This window comes from Pituophis catenifer, unplaced genomic scaffold, assembly GCF_029215685.1.
Source record: "Pituophis catenifer annectens isolate HBS135680 unplaced genomic scaffold, rPitCat1.0.hap2 SCAF_8, whole genome shotgun sequence".
Taxonomy (NCBI): Eukaryota; Metazoa; Chordata; class Lepidosauria; order Squamata; family Colubridae; genus Pituophis; species Pituophis catenifer.
The window spans coordinates 15,490,369-15,510,985 of record NW_027256888.1 but is presented as its reverse complement, the minus strand read 5'-3'; the positions used below and the strand labels follow the sequence as shown (position 1 = coordinate 15,510,985).

At 40.0% G+C, this 20,617-nt stretch overlaps 1 protein-coding gene across 1 annotated transcript; it reads left to right on the top strand.

Moving 5' to 3' along the window:
• Positions 1 to 2,680: 2,680 nt before the first annotated feature.
• FGA (fibrinogen alpha chain) lies at positions 2,681 to 11,891 on the top strand. Its single transcript, XM_070948960.1, has 6 exons — positions 2,681 to 2,764; positions 4,717 to 4,845; positions 6,600 to 6,783; positions 8,435 to 8,580; positions 9,870 to 10,673; positions 11,007 to 11,891. Exons 1-6 carry the CDS (start codon positions 2,714 to 2,716, stop codon positions 11,754 to 11,756), a joined length of 2,064 nt encoding a protein of 687 aa, XP_070805061.1. The 5' UTR covers positions 2,681 to 2,713; the 3' UTR covers positions 11,757 to 11,891.
• The last annotated feature ends 8,726 nt before the right edge of the window (positions 11,892 to 20,617 follow it).

The following is a 20,617-nucleotide window of genomic DNA, read 5'->3' as shown; positions in this document are numbered from 1 at the left end:
TATATAGTAGAATAATCTTTGCCATCAAAGAAATGAACAAAAGCTTGGAGCAGAAGAAGTCATCAAAGCATAGATTATACCTGACCCTAACCAGCTGGACATCTATTGCCAATATTAGCATTGATACTACAAGGCTAGGTAGACTAACTTCATGGGGTTCAAACTGTCCTTTCAGAAATGAAAGCTAGCTAGAAATGAAAGCTGGCTAGGTGGCTCAGTGGCTAAGACGCTGAGCTTGTCGATCAGAAAGGTCAGCAGTTTGGCAGCTGGAATCCCTAGTATAGGTCTCCTCGTGAGCAGGGGGTTGGACTAGATGACTTCCAAGGCAGTGATGGGGTTCAGCCAGTTCACACCACTTTGGGAGAACTGGTTGTTAACTTTCTGAGCAGTTTGGCAAACTGGTTGTTGGAAGAAATCATTAGGGCAGAGAATGGTATAAGGAAGGAAAATGTTTTGTTTCTTATTCAAGAAGCTTCTTAGGTTCTAACTGAATGGTGGGGAATGGAAGGATATATATTCTTTGTAGTCATCTGGTCATTAGCACTCTGAAGGTCAGTTATTAGCTCTCAGAGAGGCATTGAGGCCACTTGGGAGTTTATCTGTATCCTCAGGATCACCTGAATCAGAATACAAATGGGTGTGGAACTGCTGAAAGTACTGTATTGTAGACAGGAGATAGGTGGTGTCATATCCCTCCTCTCTGTTGAAAGAGGGCAGTTCAGTTTTAACATAGATGACCTCTTTTACCCCTCTTTCAAACCAGTGGTCCTCTTTGTCCAAAATGTAGACTTTGCTGTCTTCAAAAGAGTGACCTTTGCCTTTTAAATGCAGATGGACTGCTAAATCTTGTCCTGCTGGGTTTGTTCTCCTATGTTGAGCCATGTGTTTGTGAAGTGGTTGTTTTGTTTTCCCAATGTACAGATCTTAACTCCACATATCTCACTGCAAAGTACTGCATATATCACATTGTTCAGTTTGTGTCCAGGTGGTTTATCCTTGGAGTGGACAAACATCTGCCTTAATGTATTCTTGGGTTGGAAGTGTGCATGTATGTTGTGTTGGTTGAAAATCCTCTTGAGCTTTTCAGATATTCCAGCAATGTGGCTTCAACAACTCCCAGAGAGCTAACTACTGACCTTTAGAGTGTGAAAGGCCAACCTTCAGATGACTGCAACAATTGTAAATCCTTCCATTACTCACCATTCAGTCAGAACTGAAGAAGCTTCTTGACTGAGAAACGAAATGTTTTCAAAGAAAAAAAACAAAGAAAACACAGCTGCCTTTTGAAAACCACCTTTTAATTAGATTTGACTGCATCTTACCCAGCCTCTGGAGGGAGATATATAACTTCCCCCCCCCCCCAAATATATAACTTTTTTTCATTTCATGTTAAATTCATTCATTCTGAGATGGCATTCAAGAGATCCCCTTCAAAAAAGGATCTATTTGTGTGTTTACACTTCCTCCATTATGGTCTCATAGGGACTAAGGGACCTCCCTTACAGGGATGGAAGGAAGAGTAGGATAAGAAGTCAGTCAGACAGACAAAATCTTCCAGAATTTGTACAAATATTTTTATTTTATTTATTTATTTATTTCAATTTGTATACCGCCCTTCTCCTAGTGGACTCAGGGTGGTGAACAGCCAGAACTAAAACACATGCCGATACAAAATTTAAAATTGTTAAAAGAATTACATAACTAGCCCAATTTAAAACAATTCAATTAAAACCCCATGACAATTTAAAACTAAAAAACTAAAAAAGACTAAAAAAGGTGGAGGGGGTTCACGCCAGCCCTGCTTGATGGAAAAGAAAAGTTTTCAGGGCCCGGCGAAAGACCCGGAGATCCGATATCCTTCGTATCTCTGGGGGCAAATTGTTCCAGAGGGCAGGAGCTGCCACAGAGAAGGCCCTCCCCCTGGGGGTCGCCAGCCGACATTGCCTGGCTGACGGCACCCTGAGGAGTCCCTCTCTGTGGGCACATACTGGTCGGTGGGAGGCTATCGGCGGCAGAAGGCGGTCCTGCAGATACCCAGGTCCTATGCCATGGAGCGCTTTAAAGGTGGTAACCAACACCTTGAAGCGCACCCGGAAGACAACTGGAAGCCAATGCAGCTCACGCAGGAGAGGTGTCACATGGGATCGCCCCCTCGCTCCCATAATCCCCCGCGTGGCCGCATTCTGCACCAGTTGGAGCCTCCGGGTGCTCCTCAAGGGGAGCTCCATGTAGAGAGCCCTTCTAGAAATCTCTTAGATCTAGATCTAGATATTACAATGAGGTATAAAAGATTGAGAACAAATTATCTTCTGCAACATACTCCTGTAATGCAAAAAAAATAGCATTTGTTTGACATTACATTTGCTTTGTGCTTAATGTTGGATTCCTCTCTACAATTTACCCTGAAATGACTCACTTCAACCTTTAGGCAATCTCAGTTCCAGGAATATGGTTGGAGCAATCATGACTTGCCTTCCATGTTTGCTAGCATTGAGCAATTAGAGTAGACTGTCAAAAAAAAAACAAATTGAAGAGCTTGTGCAAGAGCTGCTGGGTCGCCAAACTCAGAGATTGCAATATGCCTGTGTAAACAGAAGGAAACTAATCATTAATGAAGGAAGGGGAGGAGGATTGACAAGACAAAGATAGAAATATAACCAAAAATGCCTAAATTAAGGCTATTCCTTTGTGCTACATCCATACCCTTCTGAAGATGTTTCAGCTAAGAATTCTCTGTGCACTGCTGTCCTTCAGCATCACCTTGGTATGAATATATTTTATCTAGTTGTTTTTTCCTTTACTGGTTGTATTGATTTCTGTTCTTTTTATTGCTTGCCTATTTAAGCAGCTACATATTTCATCCCTTCACTATCAAATACACTATAATATGATCAAGAACAACAGCTTTTCCACTTCAAATATTCTCTTAGGGGTGGTATAATTCTTGGACCAACTTGGAAGTTTGTTGATAAAAAATTGTATTTACCTTTGTGTGCACATGTGTAAAAATCTTACTGCCACATTTAACTCCTATTTATGTTCAATGACTTACATGGAATAAGTAATTCCATCTCTGGAGAGTTGACGGGTACCCAGAAGAATATTGCGATGTAGCTCATATCCTGATGTGTCTTTGTGATTTTAAATGCTCACAAAAGCTGTTTACCATCTTGCTTGCTTAGAAACTGTGGGTGCTTTATAAATATTTGACTAAAAATACAGTATACATTATTCATATGCATTTCCCTTATATTTTTATACAAAATCTAGATGACATGTTTGAACATGTTATCTATAATATTAAATAAAGAAAAAATCTTTTTACGTGCTAACATTTGTTCATACAATTATCAGAAGTCAGGCTCACACAGGGGCACTTAACTACAAATGCATTACCGTAAAACTAATATTGTAAAACTATATATGGCTACTTAGAAGTTCCATTGATTTCAAAGATTTCTGATGTAATCTAAAGAAAAAATCTGGGACAATGGAACTCGGGTAATCAGCATATTACAGTCATTTCAATAGCTGCTGTTTAAGTCCGGTTCGCGTGATAAAAAGGCAGTCCAAGAGATATAGCATTGTTAGCTATATCTCTTGCACTGATTCATTGATTACTTGTAATCCCTGGTAACGTTTTAACAAGGATAGAATATTGCTGATTTTAATCTTTTATTTCAGGTTTAATTATTTGTTATCAATAATCCAATAATCCTATTCATAGGACATGATCTTCATTTACATCAGAAACAACATAATTCTAGGAATAGTCCCAGTGGAGAGTAATTTGTAACATCATGATTTGTATTATAAATTTTTTTTACAATACTAGTTGAAAATCCTTTGGTTTGAATTAGAGATTATTTTGTATTTGAAATAAACTACACACAGCTTATACACACTATTCAAAATGTACATGAACTTATCAGAATTATCACAGTATGTGCATTTTGATGTAGTCAGCATCTGAACTGAGAAAGCTGTACTTCATTTAACGTTCTATTTTTCTATTTTTACTATAATAGTTAATATTAAGGAAAAATTTCTCTGTATATCAATCCATTCACTTCACAATTGAAAGTCCCATGACAGAAATTAAAATATGTCTCCTAATTAAATGGAGAGTTCAGTTGAGCTATCTAACATACTTGTATTGCAGTCTGTATTGCAATTGCTAATTTCAATATCCAACTCATAATATTTAATGTATTTTGTAATATGTTAATTTACCACTAAGAACACTATGGCCTGAATCCAACAGGTGAGCTACATTGAAATCCTACTGAAATCAATGAGATTTAAATTAAAGCTGATTAGGTGTTACTGTTTGTTTACATGGACCCTAATCAAGCAATTCTAATGTAATGTCATCTGTTTATAGGAAAAGGGGATTTTTTTTTCCCGAGTAGTGAAATTAATCACTCAATCCATATTTATAAAACTAGGAAGTAGGTACCTATTGTCAGAGATGGAGTCTCTCTTTGAGACTTTATGGATTTTGTTTCTTTGAATGATTGTTACCTATTTATTTCAAAAAAAGAACAGTCTCAATGTAGTTGATGATTATTTTTAGCAAATACTAAGGATTATCAATTTAAAAGTTACAAATTATTTATTAAAGGAATTATTTTATTACTGTGTGAGTTTTCAGCCTTTAATTTCAGCCTTAATTTGGTCTCTTTTTTTTACCCTCCTTTACTTATTTTATCACAGGTGACAAGTAATGAATCCTCCCCTCCACCACTTGACGACGTGTTGCGTGGTCCCAGAATTGTAGAACAAAAATCTCAATCGGACTGCAAATCTGATAAGGATTGGCCAATATGTGCCGATGAGGACTGGGTAAACCAAAAGAAAACAAAAAGCCAATTGCAGACAAATCATATTGTTTCTCATGCAAAACAGCTATTTCTCCTCATTGTTATGTGCTTATATATATATATATGTATATAGGTATATAGGTATATAGGTATATAGGTATAAAGGTATATATGAATATCAGCTCCTGTAGAAAGCTCCTCCAATAAGCAATCAAATCATACTAGGAAACAATCAATATCAATATAAATCGGCCAGATATAAGCAAATAAGTTACAGTCATGCAGTCACAAGTGGGAGGAGATGGGCGACAGGAATGATGAGAAGACCAATAGCAATAGTAATGCAGCCTAATGTGAATAGTTTGACAATGTTGAGGGAATTAGTGGTTTAGCAGAGTGATGGCGTTGGGGAAAAAACTGTTCTTGCGTCTAGTTGTTCTGGTGTGCAGTGCTCTATAGCGTCCTTTTGAGGGTAGGAGTTGAAACAATTTATGTCCAGGATGGAAGGGGTCTGTAAATATTTTCACAGCCCTCTTTTTGACTCACGCAAAACAAAGCATTAAAGAAACATTTTTTAGAAATGGCTTGATTAGGCATAGTTCAAGCCACAGTTCAGGCCACAGTTCTGCTCAGTTTCCTAAGAGTTGCAGCACAGTTAACCTGGTCACTGGCTGATAAGTGTTTTGTGAGAACTAGCAGAGAAGCAAACAAGAAGTAATTTAATTACTCCAGAAGAAAAACTGGAGTAAACTGGAGTATAATACGATACCTTCTTTACCACACAAGGGAAGAAAGGAATAGAATTTAATAAGTCTATTTATTTATTCAGCCATCCATCATGGATTTTTTTAACTACAGGTAATCCTCGATTTACAGCAATTCGCTTAGTGACCATTTGAAGTTACAATGTCATTGTAAAAAGTGACCATTTTACACACTTATGACCATTTTTCACACTTATGACCATTGCAGCATCCCCCTGGTGATATGATTTGTATCTGGATGCTTGACAAGTGACTCACATTTATGACGGTTACGTAGTGTCCTGGAGTCATATGATCTCCTTTTGCGAACTTCTGATGAGCAAAGTCAATAGGGATTCACTTAACAACTGTATTACTAATTTAAGAATTGCAGTGATTCACCTAACAACTGTGGCAAAAAAGGTCATAAAATGGGGCAAAACTCACTTAACAAATGTCTCCCTTAGCAACATTAATTTTGGACTCTATTCTGATCATAAGACAAGGACTCCCTGTAATTGTTTTCCTCTCCAGAGAAAAAATAACTAACCAGATAGTAGATTTTTTTTGCACAACTTCAAAAAATAGTCATCACATAACAAACTTAGTCATATTGACTTGTGCATTTCCACACAAATATTAATTTATGAATTGAGAGGGGATAATGGAGCCATTGCTGTTGAACAAAAAGTTAATTAATACAAAGAGTTACTTTTGAGTAAATATGCATGAAATATACAAATCTGTACAAGAGGTTTTTAACCACAGTTTGGGTACACACAATATGGTAAGCCATAGTAAACCACAATGATTGAGTAGACATGTCAGTCTAATGCTGGATTCACTTAATGTTTCACTTAACAACCACGACACAGGACTCACTTAACCACATTGCTTAGTGACCTAAATTCTGGTTCCAGTTGTGTTCATAACCTGAGGACTACCTATACGTTGTAACATTTATCAATTGTAAAATTTGTCATTTATTTGTCAATTACTTTATGTATCCTTTTATTTTGTTTCTGTTATTTAGGGCATTAAATGTCCCTCAGGTTGCAGGATTCAAGGACTGATAGATGAAACAAACGATGACTTTCAAAACAGGATAGAAAATATTAAGAAGGCACTTTTGGATAGCCAAAATAGTTACAAGTCATCTAATAATTTGAAACAAGAAATTTTTAACTATCTGGAAAGATATCTGCCCAGTGAACAAGGTGAGTTTAATCACAGTTTTATGAAGATTTTTAAAATGCCCATAAAATTTGCCACCACACTATAAAAAGATGTTAACCTTAACATTAGAAAGCGTGCAGAGAAGAGCAACCAAGATGATTAGGAGACTGGAGGCTAAAACATACATGAACGGTTGCAGGAACTGGGCATGGCTAGTCTAGTGAAGCGAAGGACCAGGGGAGACATGATAGCAGCCATCCAATATTTGAGGGGCTGCCACAGAGAGGAAGGGGTCAAGCTATTTTCCAAAGCACCTGAAGGCCAGACGAGGAATAATGGATGGAAACTGAACAAGGAGAGATTCAACCTGGAAATAAGGAGAAATTTTCTGACAGTGAGAGCAGTCAACCAATGGAACAGTTTGCCTTCAGAAGTTGTGGGAGCTTCATCACTGGAGGCTTTCAAGAAGAGATTGGACTGCCATCTGTCAGAAATGGTGTAGGGTCTCCTGCTTGGGGGGGAGGTTGGACTAGATGACTTACAAGGTCCCTTTCAACACTTTTAATCTGTATTTCTGTAATTTAAATGTATATGAAATTCTTTGAATTCTTTATCCTCAATGTATCTGGAGAGCAGACTGGGAAAGCTGGCATAAAATAATTGAGTTTAAATACTGTTAGCTATTTCTTTTTTTAAAAAAAACATATTTGTTTTACCTCAGAATTAAAACTATTTGACATACATTGGTAAAAAGCACTATTAACGAATTCTGGGCTGTTTCAGTTATTTTCCAGATCACAAAAATGTTTTTACCAATTACTTAACCAAATCTTAGAAAAGTATTTCTTCCAGTGCATTATTTTTTCACTTTTCCTTCTGAAAATTATTTGTCATGCTTTCAGACCAATACATTTATTTTCCAGTGCCATCTCTGGAACACCTGGGTTAGTATTAAGAGGAAATCCTGTTGCAAATTAGACATGCTTAATACATTTCTAAGCTACCCACTCATTATTTGACAGGCTGCACCTAAAACAGAAACACAAACAATGATATACTCCAATATTACAAATAACGATGTAGCCCAATATTAATTGGAACCACAGTGAGTGAGAGACAATGCTTTGGGATGATAGACTGAGAAAAAAGCCACAAGAGATGGGATGAACTCTTGAAGGGAACATAGTAGAGAGAGTCCAATCTTAGTCCATCGCTATACTTCGTTTAAAAAAAAAACCTAGAAGGGAAAGGAAAGGACATTAAGGAGGAATTGCAGATATAGTATTCTATCTCTAAGTCTCTATCCAGTCTTACAAACACATATAGAGTAGTACCAGGAGTAAAATTCACTCACCTTCTCTACCTGTTCGCAAATGTGCGCAAGCCATCGTCTGCATATGCGCAAAGCCTTCTGCACATACGCAGAGGCTTAAAATCATTACAAAAAAGTGACATCATCATGTCCGCACGGGTGGGCGGAGCCTCCCACAGCCTCTGCTACCGGTTTGCCTGAGCTGGATATAACCAGCTGAATTTGACCCCTGAGTAGTACTGACTGTTATACAGATGGTTCCATCTAATTTTAAAGACATCAAACTGTGAAGGCTGTGTAGTTTTGGTTAGTGCATTTTTTTTTTTAGATCGCTTACACTGTATAAAGGGCTGCGGCTATGTTAACTTCTTTTATTTCAGAATTAGATAAGAACTATGGACAAATATCTGATGATCTAAGAAGGAGGTTGGTGATACTTAAACAGAGAGTTGCTGATAAAGTAGAAAGGATTAAAACCTTGCAGAACTCAATCCAGAATCAAGTTGGAGAGTTGAAACGTTTAGAGGTGAGTTCTGTTGTTGTTTTTTAAAAGATGTATCTTTTTAAAATGCTGGAGCAAATATCTCCCAATGCTTCTTTTTATCAGTTATATGCAGGGGTGGGCTTCAAAAATTTTAGCAAGGGGTTCTCTGCCCGGTTGCTGGGTGGGCGTGGCCATGATGGGTGTGGCCTAGTCGGCCTCCTGCACCATGGCTTTCCTCGAGCCTCCGGGAGGGCAAAAACAGCCTCCCCAGGCTCCGGAGCCCACCTGGAAGCCAGAAACAGGCCCATTTCTGGCTTTCCCAAACTTCCTGTAGGCCTGTTTTTCACCCTCCCCAAGCCTCCGTGTACACCCTGCACTTACCTGCATCCAAAACAGGCAGCATGGGGACTCCATGGAAGGGGCATGGCAGGGTGGGTGGGGCCAGCCAGGAGTGGAATTTGGGGGTTCTACGAACTGCACAGAATCTTAGCTAGAGGTTCTCCCGAACCCCTCCGAACCCCCAGCAGCCCACCCTTGGTTATATGTTTCAATGAATCAGGCAGTTTCAGAACCATTGTGGGGTTAGAAAATGATTTTTTGTCATTGATAGTCTCCCTTCCTCCCTTCCTTCCTGTTTCACAGCAGCAACATTTTACTATGTTATTTTATTATGTTAAATAATATATTGGTAGGTAACACCAAAAATGTGAATCAGCAGTAACATGGATGAGCTATATTCCTTTTTAAATTTTGCAGCAGACTGCTAGGGAAAGGATATTTAATATCTGCAATTTGTTTTCAGAGGACTTTGCAAATTATACAGGGTCATGTGAAATGAAGCTACATATAACTCAATGGCTGCAGATGGCCCATCTACGTTTATGGTAGAATTTGGCCTTCCTTCAAGTAGCAATGGAGCTATGATCAGCAATGGCTTGACAAGCGTTCCTTATTTTTAATGTTATGGTGCAGCAACTAGGCAGTGGTGGAATTCAAATGCTTTTACTACCAGTTCTGTGGGGGTGGCTTGGTGGGTGTGGTGTGGCTTGGTGGGTGTGGCAGGGGAAGGATATTGCAAAATCCCCATTCCCTCCCCACTCCTGGGGGAAGGATATTGCAAAATCTCCATTCCCACCCCACTCTGGGGCCAGCCAGAAGTGGTATTTACTGGCTCTCCGAACTACTCAAAATTTCCGCTAGCGGTTCTCCAGAACCCGTCAGAACCTGTTGAATAGCACCCCTGCAACTAGGGTTACAACTCGGAGAAATTTAGTAATCAATGTTTACTTACAAATTTCTACATTTTTTCCCTCCAAATCCTTATGGCCTAGGTTGACATTGATATAAAGATACGTGGCTGCAAAGGATCGTGTGCTCGTCTTTTCAACTACAATCTGGACACTGAGAGTTATGGAAACATACAGAAGCAGCTCGTACAAGTTAATGCCATTAAACTGGTATCAGAAGAAGAAGCTGTTCCCATCAAGTCCCTGAAAATAACACAAGTGAAGGATTCTACTGCTCCCAGTCACTATAAATCTGGTCCTCTGACTGAACAGGAAGCAAACATACTTGACAGTATAAAGGTGTTTAAGGTAGTATTGGAAGATTCTAAAGGATCCTTAGCAGACACTAAATATGCTGCTCCCGGAACAGGAGAGGTTGGAAAAACATCTATAAACAAAGCAATAATAAGACCTTCTACTGAAGTTCATACCAGCCGTACATGTATCAAAACCATCACTAAAAAAGTTATTCGTGGGCCTGACGGTTTACGAGAAGAGACCATTGAAGAATTTAAAACTCCTGATGGTTCCGATTGTTCTAATTTGCAAGGTTTCATTAAAGAAGCTTTCAGTAGTGGAAGTGGCGGAAGTGGCTCTCATGACTTTGTTCCCCACCATCCAGATGCCGATTCCGAACTCAGCCACAGAAGAGTACAGGAAGGGGACGCTTTTTCAGAAATAGGGGAGGGAGAATTTGATGACTTCTCAAGTTTTGACCATATCTCCCATGGAGGCAGCACCAAGACAATCATAGAGACCAAGTCAAGAAGAGTCATTGAAACAGAAGACGTACAACATGATGAAAACATAGAGCATGGGAAAGGCAACATCGGGACAGGTATCCATCCAGTTCATGGAAAATAATTGTGGAGGGAGCGAAAATGAAGTTTGCAACCAAACTGACACAAATACTGCAATCCATGACATTGTTCAGTTAATGAAAGCCATGTGTCTGTTTGTTGCCATTTAAGAAAGGTGGGATACATTGAGTTTTTATCATGAGTCTTTGGTTAGCAAGGCAGTTCCATACAGAATGCCAGAGGTAATAAATTTAAATCTGTAGTGTACTTTTCGGGTGGGGGACGATGCAATATATCTTTCCATGTAGCACAACATTGAGTATAGTCAGTTGACTTCAGCAATATTACTGTTGGATACCTGTGAGCTTGTAATAAAACTTAACTGAAAACTTCTGTCAACTTGATCAACTTTGTTTTTTTAGACTGTGAGGATATCCACCAAAAACACACTTCTGGTGCCCAAAGTGGCATTTTCAGAATCACGCCAGCAGGATCCGCTAAGGTTTTTTCAGTTTATTGCGACCAAGAGACTACTTTGGGAGGATGGCTTCTGATCCAACAGAGATTGGATGGGTCATTGAATTTTAACCGGACCTGGGAAGACTACAAGAAAGGTTTCGGAAGCTTGGATGTCAAAGGGAGGGGAGAATTCTGGTTGGGCAATGAAAATCTCCATATCCTGACCCAAAAAGATACTGTCCTTCGGGTTGAACTAGAAGATTGGGAGGGTGATAAAGTTTATGCAGAATATAATATACACATAGATTCTGAATCAGAAGGTTATAGACTCAGAGTCTCCAATTATAAGGGGACAGCAGGGGATGCCCTGATCAGAGGTTCAGAGGAAGATGGCACTGAATATACAGCTCACACTAACATGAAATTTAGTACTTATGACCAAGACAGTGATCAGTGGGAGGATAACTGCGCTGAGGTGTATGGAGGTGGCTGGTGGTATAACAACTGCCAAGCTGCTAATCTCAATGGTATTTACTACTCAGGGGGTCAGTATGATCCAAGGAACAATGCTCCTTATGAGATTGAAAATGGGGTGATTTGGTTACCCTTTCGGCCATCAGATTACTCTCTCAAAGTTGTGAGAATGAAAATTCGGCCAGTGGAAACAGACTAGATACCCGCCCTAAAATTTAATCCAACTTCCAAAACAATATATACCTCAAACTTACATGTGTCTCTGTGTGTGTGTGTGTTTGTTTCTTTACTATCTGAATGCAACTGAGTGATACCTACTTATTAAACAAAATAAACAGATTCACTCTAATAAATTTTTCTGATGTATTTAACTTATTTTGCAAAATAAAAAGGAAGTCTCTCTATATGCTGCAACTGTGTGAAGAACCACAATGAAACCAGATTTTAAACCATTTCAGTGGAAATGGTTTTATAATTGAATAAATAGGATAAATAAATAGGATAAATAGGATAAGGGACTAAGATGCTGAGCTTGCCGATTGAAGATTGGCAGTTCAGCAGTTCAATTCCCTAGTGCTGCGTAACAAAGTGAGCTCCCGTTACTTGTCCCAGCTTCTGCCAACCTAGCAGTTCGAAAGCATGTAAAAAATGCAAGTAGAAAAATAGGGACCACCTTTGGTGGGAAGGTAACAGCGTTCGGTGTGCCTTTGGTGTTTAGTCATGCCAGCCACATGACCATGGAGATGTCTTCAGACAGCGCTGGCTCTTCGGCTTTGAAACAGAGATAAGCACCTCCCCTAAAGTCGAGAATGACCAGCACATATGTGCGAAGGGAACCTTTACCTTTTTAAATAGGATGAGATCCTGATTTGTAAAATAAAGAAGCAAAACCTTCTTAGAAAGGAATTATTGTTAACACAAAATTTTGAAATGTGGCACAGGAACATTTATCATCAGTGTGATGAAACAATATTACAGGGAAGCCTACAATTATATAGGAAATCTACCCCAAGCCTAACTCACACTATAATAGTTAAATATTCACTGAGGAAATATAATAATCTTCAACACTGAAAAAAATAATTATGACTTCCATTAGATTTTCAAATAACTGCACAAGAAGCCTATTGGATGTTCAAGCACCGTTCAGAAAAAAAAAACAATTTTGGAGAATTCTGATCACGTGACCATGGGGATGCTGCAACGGTTGTAAGTGTGAAAAACGGCCATAAGTCACTTTTTTCAGTGCCATTGTAACCTCAGTCACTAAATGAACTATTGTAAATTGGGGACTGTCTGTGCTCCATTTTTACATATGAGAGAAGAATGACAGAAAAACTGTGTTCCAAAAGCAGAGAGAAATGAAATTAGGATCAATAAAAGACAGAATCTGTGTCTGTTTCCATAAGAAGAATGGGAGGCTAGGCAGGGGTGGGTTCTAAATTTTTTTACTACCGGTTCTGTGGGCGAGGTTTATTTTGTGGGTGTAGCTTGATGGTCATGTGACAATTATTTAGGATTTAGCAGAGGTACTGGTCTACCAGGCTTTTAACTGCTTGCAGAGCTGTACATCAGATACATGATGTACATCAGATGCTTGGCAACTGACTCATATTTATGATGGTTTCAGTGTACCGGGATCAGGGGTTGGACTAGATGACCTCCAAGGTCCCTTCCAACTCTGTTATTCTGTTAATCATGTGAACACCTTTTATAACCTTCTGACAAGCAAAGTCATTGGGGAAGGTGCATTCACTTAACAGCCATGATACAAATAGCCCTCAACTTACAGTCATAATTGAGCCCAAAATTTATGTTGCTAAGAGTCATTTAAGTGAGTTTTGCCCCGTTTTACGACCATTCTTGCCACAGTTAAGTGAATCACGGCAGTTGTTAAGTTAGTAACAGGTTTGTTCAGTGAATCTGATTTATCCATTGACTTTGCTTGTCAGAAGGTTTCAAAAGGGGATCACATCAGAGGTGAAATGTAAAATTTGTTACTACCAGTTCTGTGGGCGTGGCTTGGTGGTGGTGGGGGTAATATGACTGAGTGGGCATGGCCAAGTTTTTTTTTTTTTTTTTACTTTTAAAACCATTGTAAAAAAAAATGCTTTTAAAGCCTCTGACGATCCCAGCTGACTTGCCTGATCAGCAGAGGCTTTCTTTTTTTAAAAAAAGCCTCTGACGATCCCAGCTGACTTGCCTGACCGGCAGAGGCTTTCTTTTTCTTTTTAAAAGCCTTTGACGCCCAGCTGACTTGCTTGATCGGCAGAGGCTTTCTTTTTTTAAAAAAAGCCTCTGATGATCCCAGCTGAGCCGCACGATCATCAGAGGCTTTTTTTTTTTTACTTTTAAAAGCATTTTTTCAGCCAAAGAGATTGTAGAAAAAATGCTTTTATAAATAAAAAAAAAGCTTCTGATGATTGCGCGGCTCAGCTGGGCAATGGGGGGAGGCAGGGATTTTTGCTACCGGTTCTCCGAACCAACCACCTCCATCGCTACTGGATCGGGTGATCTGGTCCGAACTGGGAGCACTTCACCCCTGGATCACATGATCCCAGGATATTGCAACTATCATAAATGTAAGTCAGTTGCCAACTGCCTGAATTTTGTTCATGTGACCATGGGGTTGCTGCAACAGTCATAAGTGTGAAAAATGGTCATGTCACCATTTCTAACTTTGAAGGTCACTAAATGAACTGTTATAAGTCGAGAACTACCTGTACTAACTTAACAACTGCAGTGATTCACTTAGAACTGTGCAGGAAAGATCATAGAATAGGGCAAAACCAATCATAGAATAGGGATTCAACCAGTTCGCACCACTTTGGGAGAACTGGTTGTTAACTTCTTGAGCAGTTTGGCAAACTGGTTGTTGGAAGAAATCATTAGGACATAGAACCGGTTGTTAAATTACTTGAATCCCACCACTGGGCAAAACACACTTAACAAATGTCTCAGGACATTAGGAAAAGAAATTTTGGGCTCAATTGTGGACATAAGTCAAGGACTACCTGTAGTATCAGATCACTATGCCTCTGACCACTGGCAGCTATGAACCACAGCTTTTGTTGCTACTTCTATTTAATATTTACTGTACTCAAGGCTACTGGTAGTAGTAATAATCAGGAATTGATGTTCTAGCCAGCCGCAAATTGCTGACTGAAACTGATGGACAAAATTGCCTATAAAGAACAAATAGCAACAAAACTAGTCAGTCAACCCCTAGAGCTGTGTTGGCGAACCTATGGCACGCGTGCCGGAAGTGGCTCCCTTGGAAAAAGTGGCTGGAGAGGGTTGCACCAACTTTTACCGGCATGAATGGCCATGCTGGATGCTGCCCGGAGCTCGAGGCTGGAAGGAGGAGGAGGAGCAGCATTGGCAGACTGTTCATGCCGGCAAAATTTGGTGCAGGAGCCTTTCCAGGCCCAAAACGGAGCACGGGGGCGCGTATGTGTGGGTGGTGGCGGCAGCATCTTGACTGGGCCACTTCGGCCTCCAAATGCGTGGACTCTGCCACCCTGCCTGGGCTCCTCCCGCTGGGAGCCGCTGGATGAGCAGATGCAGCTGGCGGGGCTTTGGCGGACCAGCAGCCAATGAGGGTGGGGGGATGGGCTGCCTGCGCAGGTGACCACATGGCCGCCATCAAAGCAGGGCTGAGAAACCCTCTTGGCTCGCTCCGCCAGTTGCATGTGTCCCCTGGACTGTGGGCATCGCCACCTCCCCCTGTGGCAGCCGGAGAGCCTGGCTTGGTGGCAGAGGTCGGACGGGGGTGCCATGCTGCCTAGGGTTGGACCCATCGCCCGATCTCCACCATGCCCATTGCTGCGCTGCCGGCTGAGCCAACGCCAGAGAAGGACCAGCGGGCGGGGCAGCTGGCCACCCTTCTGCTCCTTCCCCGGTGTTGACTCAGAGACACAACTGCGAAACCCGTCCGGAGTCAAGGGGACTTTGAGATAGGGACACGATCATCACCCCACGTCCTCCTCGGCTTGCAGCTGATGGCTCGGGTGGGCGCAAGAAGGCAAAGCCAGTCTAAGTGGCTGCTGAGCGCAGGGTGTGTGTGTGTGTGTGTGTGTGTGTCCTTGGGACACGGAGAAGCCAGTTGGGGGACACACACACACCCTGCATTCAGCAGCCACTTAGACCAGCTTCGCCTTCTTGCGCCCATCTGAGCCATCTGAGGATATATTAGAATTCAGGTTGAACCAAGGAAGCTCCAACTTTAGTGCTTATTAATGTCTAATGAAGAAAGGACTCGGAACTAGGCCTCAGGCATTGGCTTTAATATACAGGCAGGCTTAACTGGCTGGATTACAGATGACACCAATCACCAGGGTCTGGCCTTGTTGAGGTCTGTTGTTTTTCCTTAGAGTCTCCTGGGTCTTCCCTTCTTTCATTTCCTTGCTCTAGAATACACACTGAATCCGGAATCACAAAGAATAGTAGTATAGAGGAGATGAAACATTTAGGTCTTTTTCCCCAAGTACAAATCCTAGATCAAATAGAAATACTGTATATTGTGGGGGTCTTGTTGTTGTTAGTTGCGAAGTCGTGTCCGACCCATCACAACCCCATGGACAACATTCCTCCAGGCCTTCCTGTCCTCTACCATCCTCTAGAGTCCATTTAAGCTCACACCTACTGCTTCAGTGACCTTATCCAGCCACCTCATTCTCTGTCATCCTGTTCTTCTTTTGCCCTCAATCTTTCCCAGCATTAGGCTCTTCTCCAGTGAGTCCTTCCTTCTCATTAGATGGCCAAAGTATTTGAGTTTCATCTTCAGGATCTGGCCTTCTAAAGAGCAGTCAGAGTTATCTCCTCTAGGACTGACCAGTTTGATCGTCTTGCGGTCCAAGGGACTTGGCAGGAGTTTTCTCCAGCACCATAGTTCAAAGGCCTCAGCCCTTATGAAAAGATGCCATTTATCTCTCATGTTCAAGGACATCCATCTTTAGGAATTGTCCCATCCAATTCTTTACAAGTCAAGGATTAGCTATGTTCACACATATCTATAACATGTTTTGTTTTGGCTTAGGGTATTGTGTGATCTCAATCAATTGTGGCTTTCTCAGCAAATCATGTTTAAATAAACCATGGCTCCTGCAATGTGTGAATCCAGTCCAAAGTTAATACTAAGGTCCATGTCAAATATTAAGGCAGACATGTGATGTACACATGAAAAAGACAAGCCAGAAACTCAAAGGTTAGTTTACAAAACCCTGTTGCTTAATATTTGCAGAAAAGTAAACTCCAAAGACTTTCTAATCAGTTCAGTTAATCAGTTAAAACAATTATAAGTTTGGTTAAGACATGTTTTTGCATGGCAGCAATTATGGGCAAACGCTAATCTATATATATAAGCACTTGCTCTCAAATACTAACTGCACAATTATAAACTGGGTTGTCATATCATAACAACTGTATCATTTCTGCCAGGTTAAGGCCAAAATCCAGATTTTGCATGCCGTTTCAAGGGCTTCCCAAAATGAGTAGGGACAAAGCAACTTTCAGAAGTCTTAAAGATTGAAAAGGGTCCCTTGAATACCCACAAGCTTTGTGGTTCCCATTTTGCCCATTAGACTTTCTCCTCAAAAATGCCAAACAGAAAACTAAAAGGCTGGCCTATCTAATCCAGGAATCACGATAGAAATGATGGCATAATAGATAACCAATAGTTTCCAACTGAGCATAATCAACCGTTTTGAGGTGGACACAGGAACGGCCATCATTCCAGCATTTACCACTGATAGTGCACCATTAACATCTACCATCAAGTGCGCAGATCCAGGATCCTCCGTATCTCCGGGGGGAGGTCGTTCCAGATGGCAGGTGCCCCCACAGAGAAGGCTCTCCCCCTGGGGGCCGCCAGTCGACATTGTTTGACCGACGGCACTCTGAGAAGACCCTCTCTATGGGAGCGTACTGGTCAGTGAAAGGCTATTGGTGGCAGAAGGCGGTCTCATAGGTACCCCGATCTAAGCCATGGAGCGCTCTAAAGGTGGTAACCAGAACCTTGAAGCGCACCCAGAAGACCACCGGGAGCCAGTGCAGCTCGTGCAGGAGGGGAGTCACATGGGAGCGCCACGTAGCTCGCGTAACCACCCGCATGGCCGCATTCTGGACCAGTTGGAGCCTCTTTTATTTCTTGTACACACATAACTGCACCCCATCGTATAACACCAACACAATTATTAAATTTACGGATGACACAACAGTGGTGGGGCTCATTAATAAGAACAATGAGTCTGCTTACAGGAAGGAAGTACAAGGGCTGACATTGTGGTGTAATGAAAATAATCTCACACTTAACGCCACAAAAACTAAAGAACTTATAATTGACTTCAGGAGGAAGAGAGGTGTACATTTACCATTGTACATAAATGGTGAGGAGGTGGAGAGGATGGGTAGTTTTAAATTTCTGGGCATTTATATCTCAAAGGACCTCTCATGGACTATGAATGCTAACATACTTGTGAAGAAGGCACAGAAGAGGCTGTACTTCCTGAGAATGATCAGGAAGAAAAATCTATCTCAGCATCTACTTTTGTCCTACTATCACAGCACCATTGAGAGTGTCCTGACATATGGCGTTCTTGCATGGTATGGGAGCAGCTCTGTAGCAGACAAAAAAGCTCTACAAAGAATCATTAAAACTGCCCAGAATATCATCGGACTCCAGCTACCAGCCCTGGATGACATCTTCGAATCTCGCTGTTTGAGAAAGTTGCATAACATTCTCAGAGACTCTTCCCATCCTGCTTACAATCTTTTTGGACTGTTGCCTTCTGGCAAAAGATACAGAACAATTAAAACTCGGACCACACGTTTTCTGAATAGTTTTTATCCCAGAGATATAATTACACTCAACAATGAACTAAAGGGCCACCATCAGTGAGCTGTTGGACAGTATTACTTGGTCTGTTGTGTGGATGTTTGGGTGGTTGGAGAATTGTGGTGGGTGGGAGTGTGTTTGGGGATTGTTATGTGTGTTGGACCTGGTCTTTGGGTGTTAAGTGAATTTTGTTGTATGGGTATACTGTGTATACACGTACAATGACAATAAAGTTACTTATTTATTTTATTTATTTAATGTTTATTTAGAACCTATGCATAGCTAACTTTCAAACACTTAAAGGAGACTTGGATTTCCTCTAATATCTAGCCCACTAATGACAAATTCTTGTTCACATTTCTGCATTCCTGCTCCTCTTTCTGTTTCTAAACAGTACACAGAGGCATATTTTGTTCCTAAACTAATTTATTTAGGCACAAGATTGGATGAATTGAGACAAATAAAGGTAAAGGGGTGAAGTTATAAATTACAAGGGCTGACAAAATAAAAACAAATTGGTTCACAGGTCCAAATGATATTCTCTCAAAAATCTTTCAAGAATTTAAATATGAATAGTTGATCTTTAAAAAAAAAAAAAAAAAACCTTTTGCACCTGCTTTAAAGATTGGAAAATATCCAATATGGCTCTGATTTTTAAAAGGGTTTCTAAAGAAATAATAAGTAAGCTAGCTCAACCTCTGTTATAGAAAAAAATGGTTGTTAATAAAAATAAGTACAAACATCGAAGAACAAGCTTTCTTCAAAGAAAACTACATAGTTTTTCCAAAGATAAAGCTATCTCACTTTCTAGATTTTTTTTGAAGATTTCAACAAATACACACACAAGAGCATTTCAATGTATACTGTATGCATGAACTTTTTAAGTAGCCTTTGACAAAATCTTTTACAAAGACCCCCAAACAAACTCGGATGTGGAATAGTATATTGGTTAAGTGACTGAACTAAGCTTTCAAGCTTTTAATGAAGCTGACAAAACCCAGCTTCCAGTTCATTTGAGCCACGGAAACTCACTGAATAGATCTGAATGTTGTCCAATCCCATGGAGTGGAAGAGATTAATAGAGATACGGAAGTGAAGGGTAGTTTTAATTATGAATGAAAGGGCTAAAATGTATGCTAAAAAGCATGAATTGGTGTCTATATAGTTGGCTACAGTATATATATAAAGAAATAGGAATCCATAGGTGGGGATAACTGTATGTTACACTTCAGTGAGTGATGATAATAGTGAGAAATGGAAGAAATTTTGGAAAACTATTGAATATGAATGAACAGAACAATTATTCTTGTGAGAGATGCAATGAATGGGTGAAAATAAGATGAATAAGGACCAAAAATGGGGGGAAACAGGTTTGTGTTCTAAAAGGAGATAAATAAACATCCAGAAGACTGAATAGATTTTTTTTTAAAAAAAATGAAAAGATTTGTGATGAATCTGAAATGAACAAATAGTTCAAGGATCTATACAAAAATGAGAGTGAGGTATTGAAGAGTGGAATTGAAAATAATGTAAGTATTTTCAATTGTAAAAAGAGATGAATAGGAAATAATAAATGCTATGGGAATGGTAAGACTTCAGGTGACATATCCAAAGAAATAGTAACTGGAAACATGTTAAAAATATGAATGTGCTTTGCTTGAGGAAGGTGGGCATGATTTGTTCAACATACAAGACTGTATCTATGCCTCATGATTGGAAGAATGTTAATTACTGTTCTTCTATATAAAAGGAATAATAGCAAGGGGAAATTCAAAAAAAAAAAACACTACAAAAAAACACAAGTGATTTAAACTACCATTTTCCCCAAAATAAGACATCTCCTGATAATAAGCCCAATCGGGCTTTTGAATGCATGGCAATAAGGCCAAGAGCTTATTTCAGGGTTCAAAAAAATAAAATAAAATAAGACAAGGTCTTATTTTCAGGGAAACACGATATTATATGTGCCTGGGAAAAAGTTTGGTAGAGTTCTAATTGAAAGGGCACTCTATGTAACAACGAGCAATACTTTGTGAATGTAGCTATGGCTAAATACATTTTTAGCTGTTTTTTAAAATTTTTATTTCAAGCTTTTAATGAATTTGCGTTAGTGTTTCTTGTTTTTCAACAACGCTCAATGGAAATAGTGTGATGGGTATGTATGTGTGATAGATGCAGATGAACAGTGGAAGGGGTATACCCTTTAAGCCAGACCTGTGCATTCT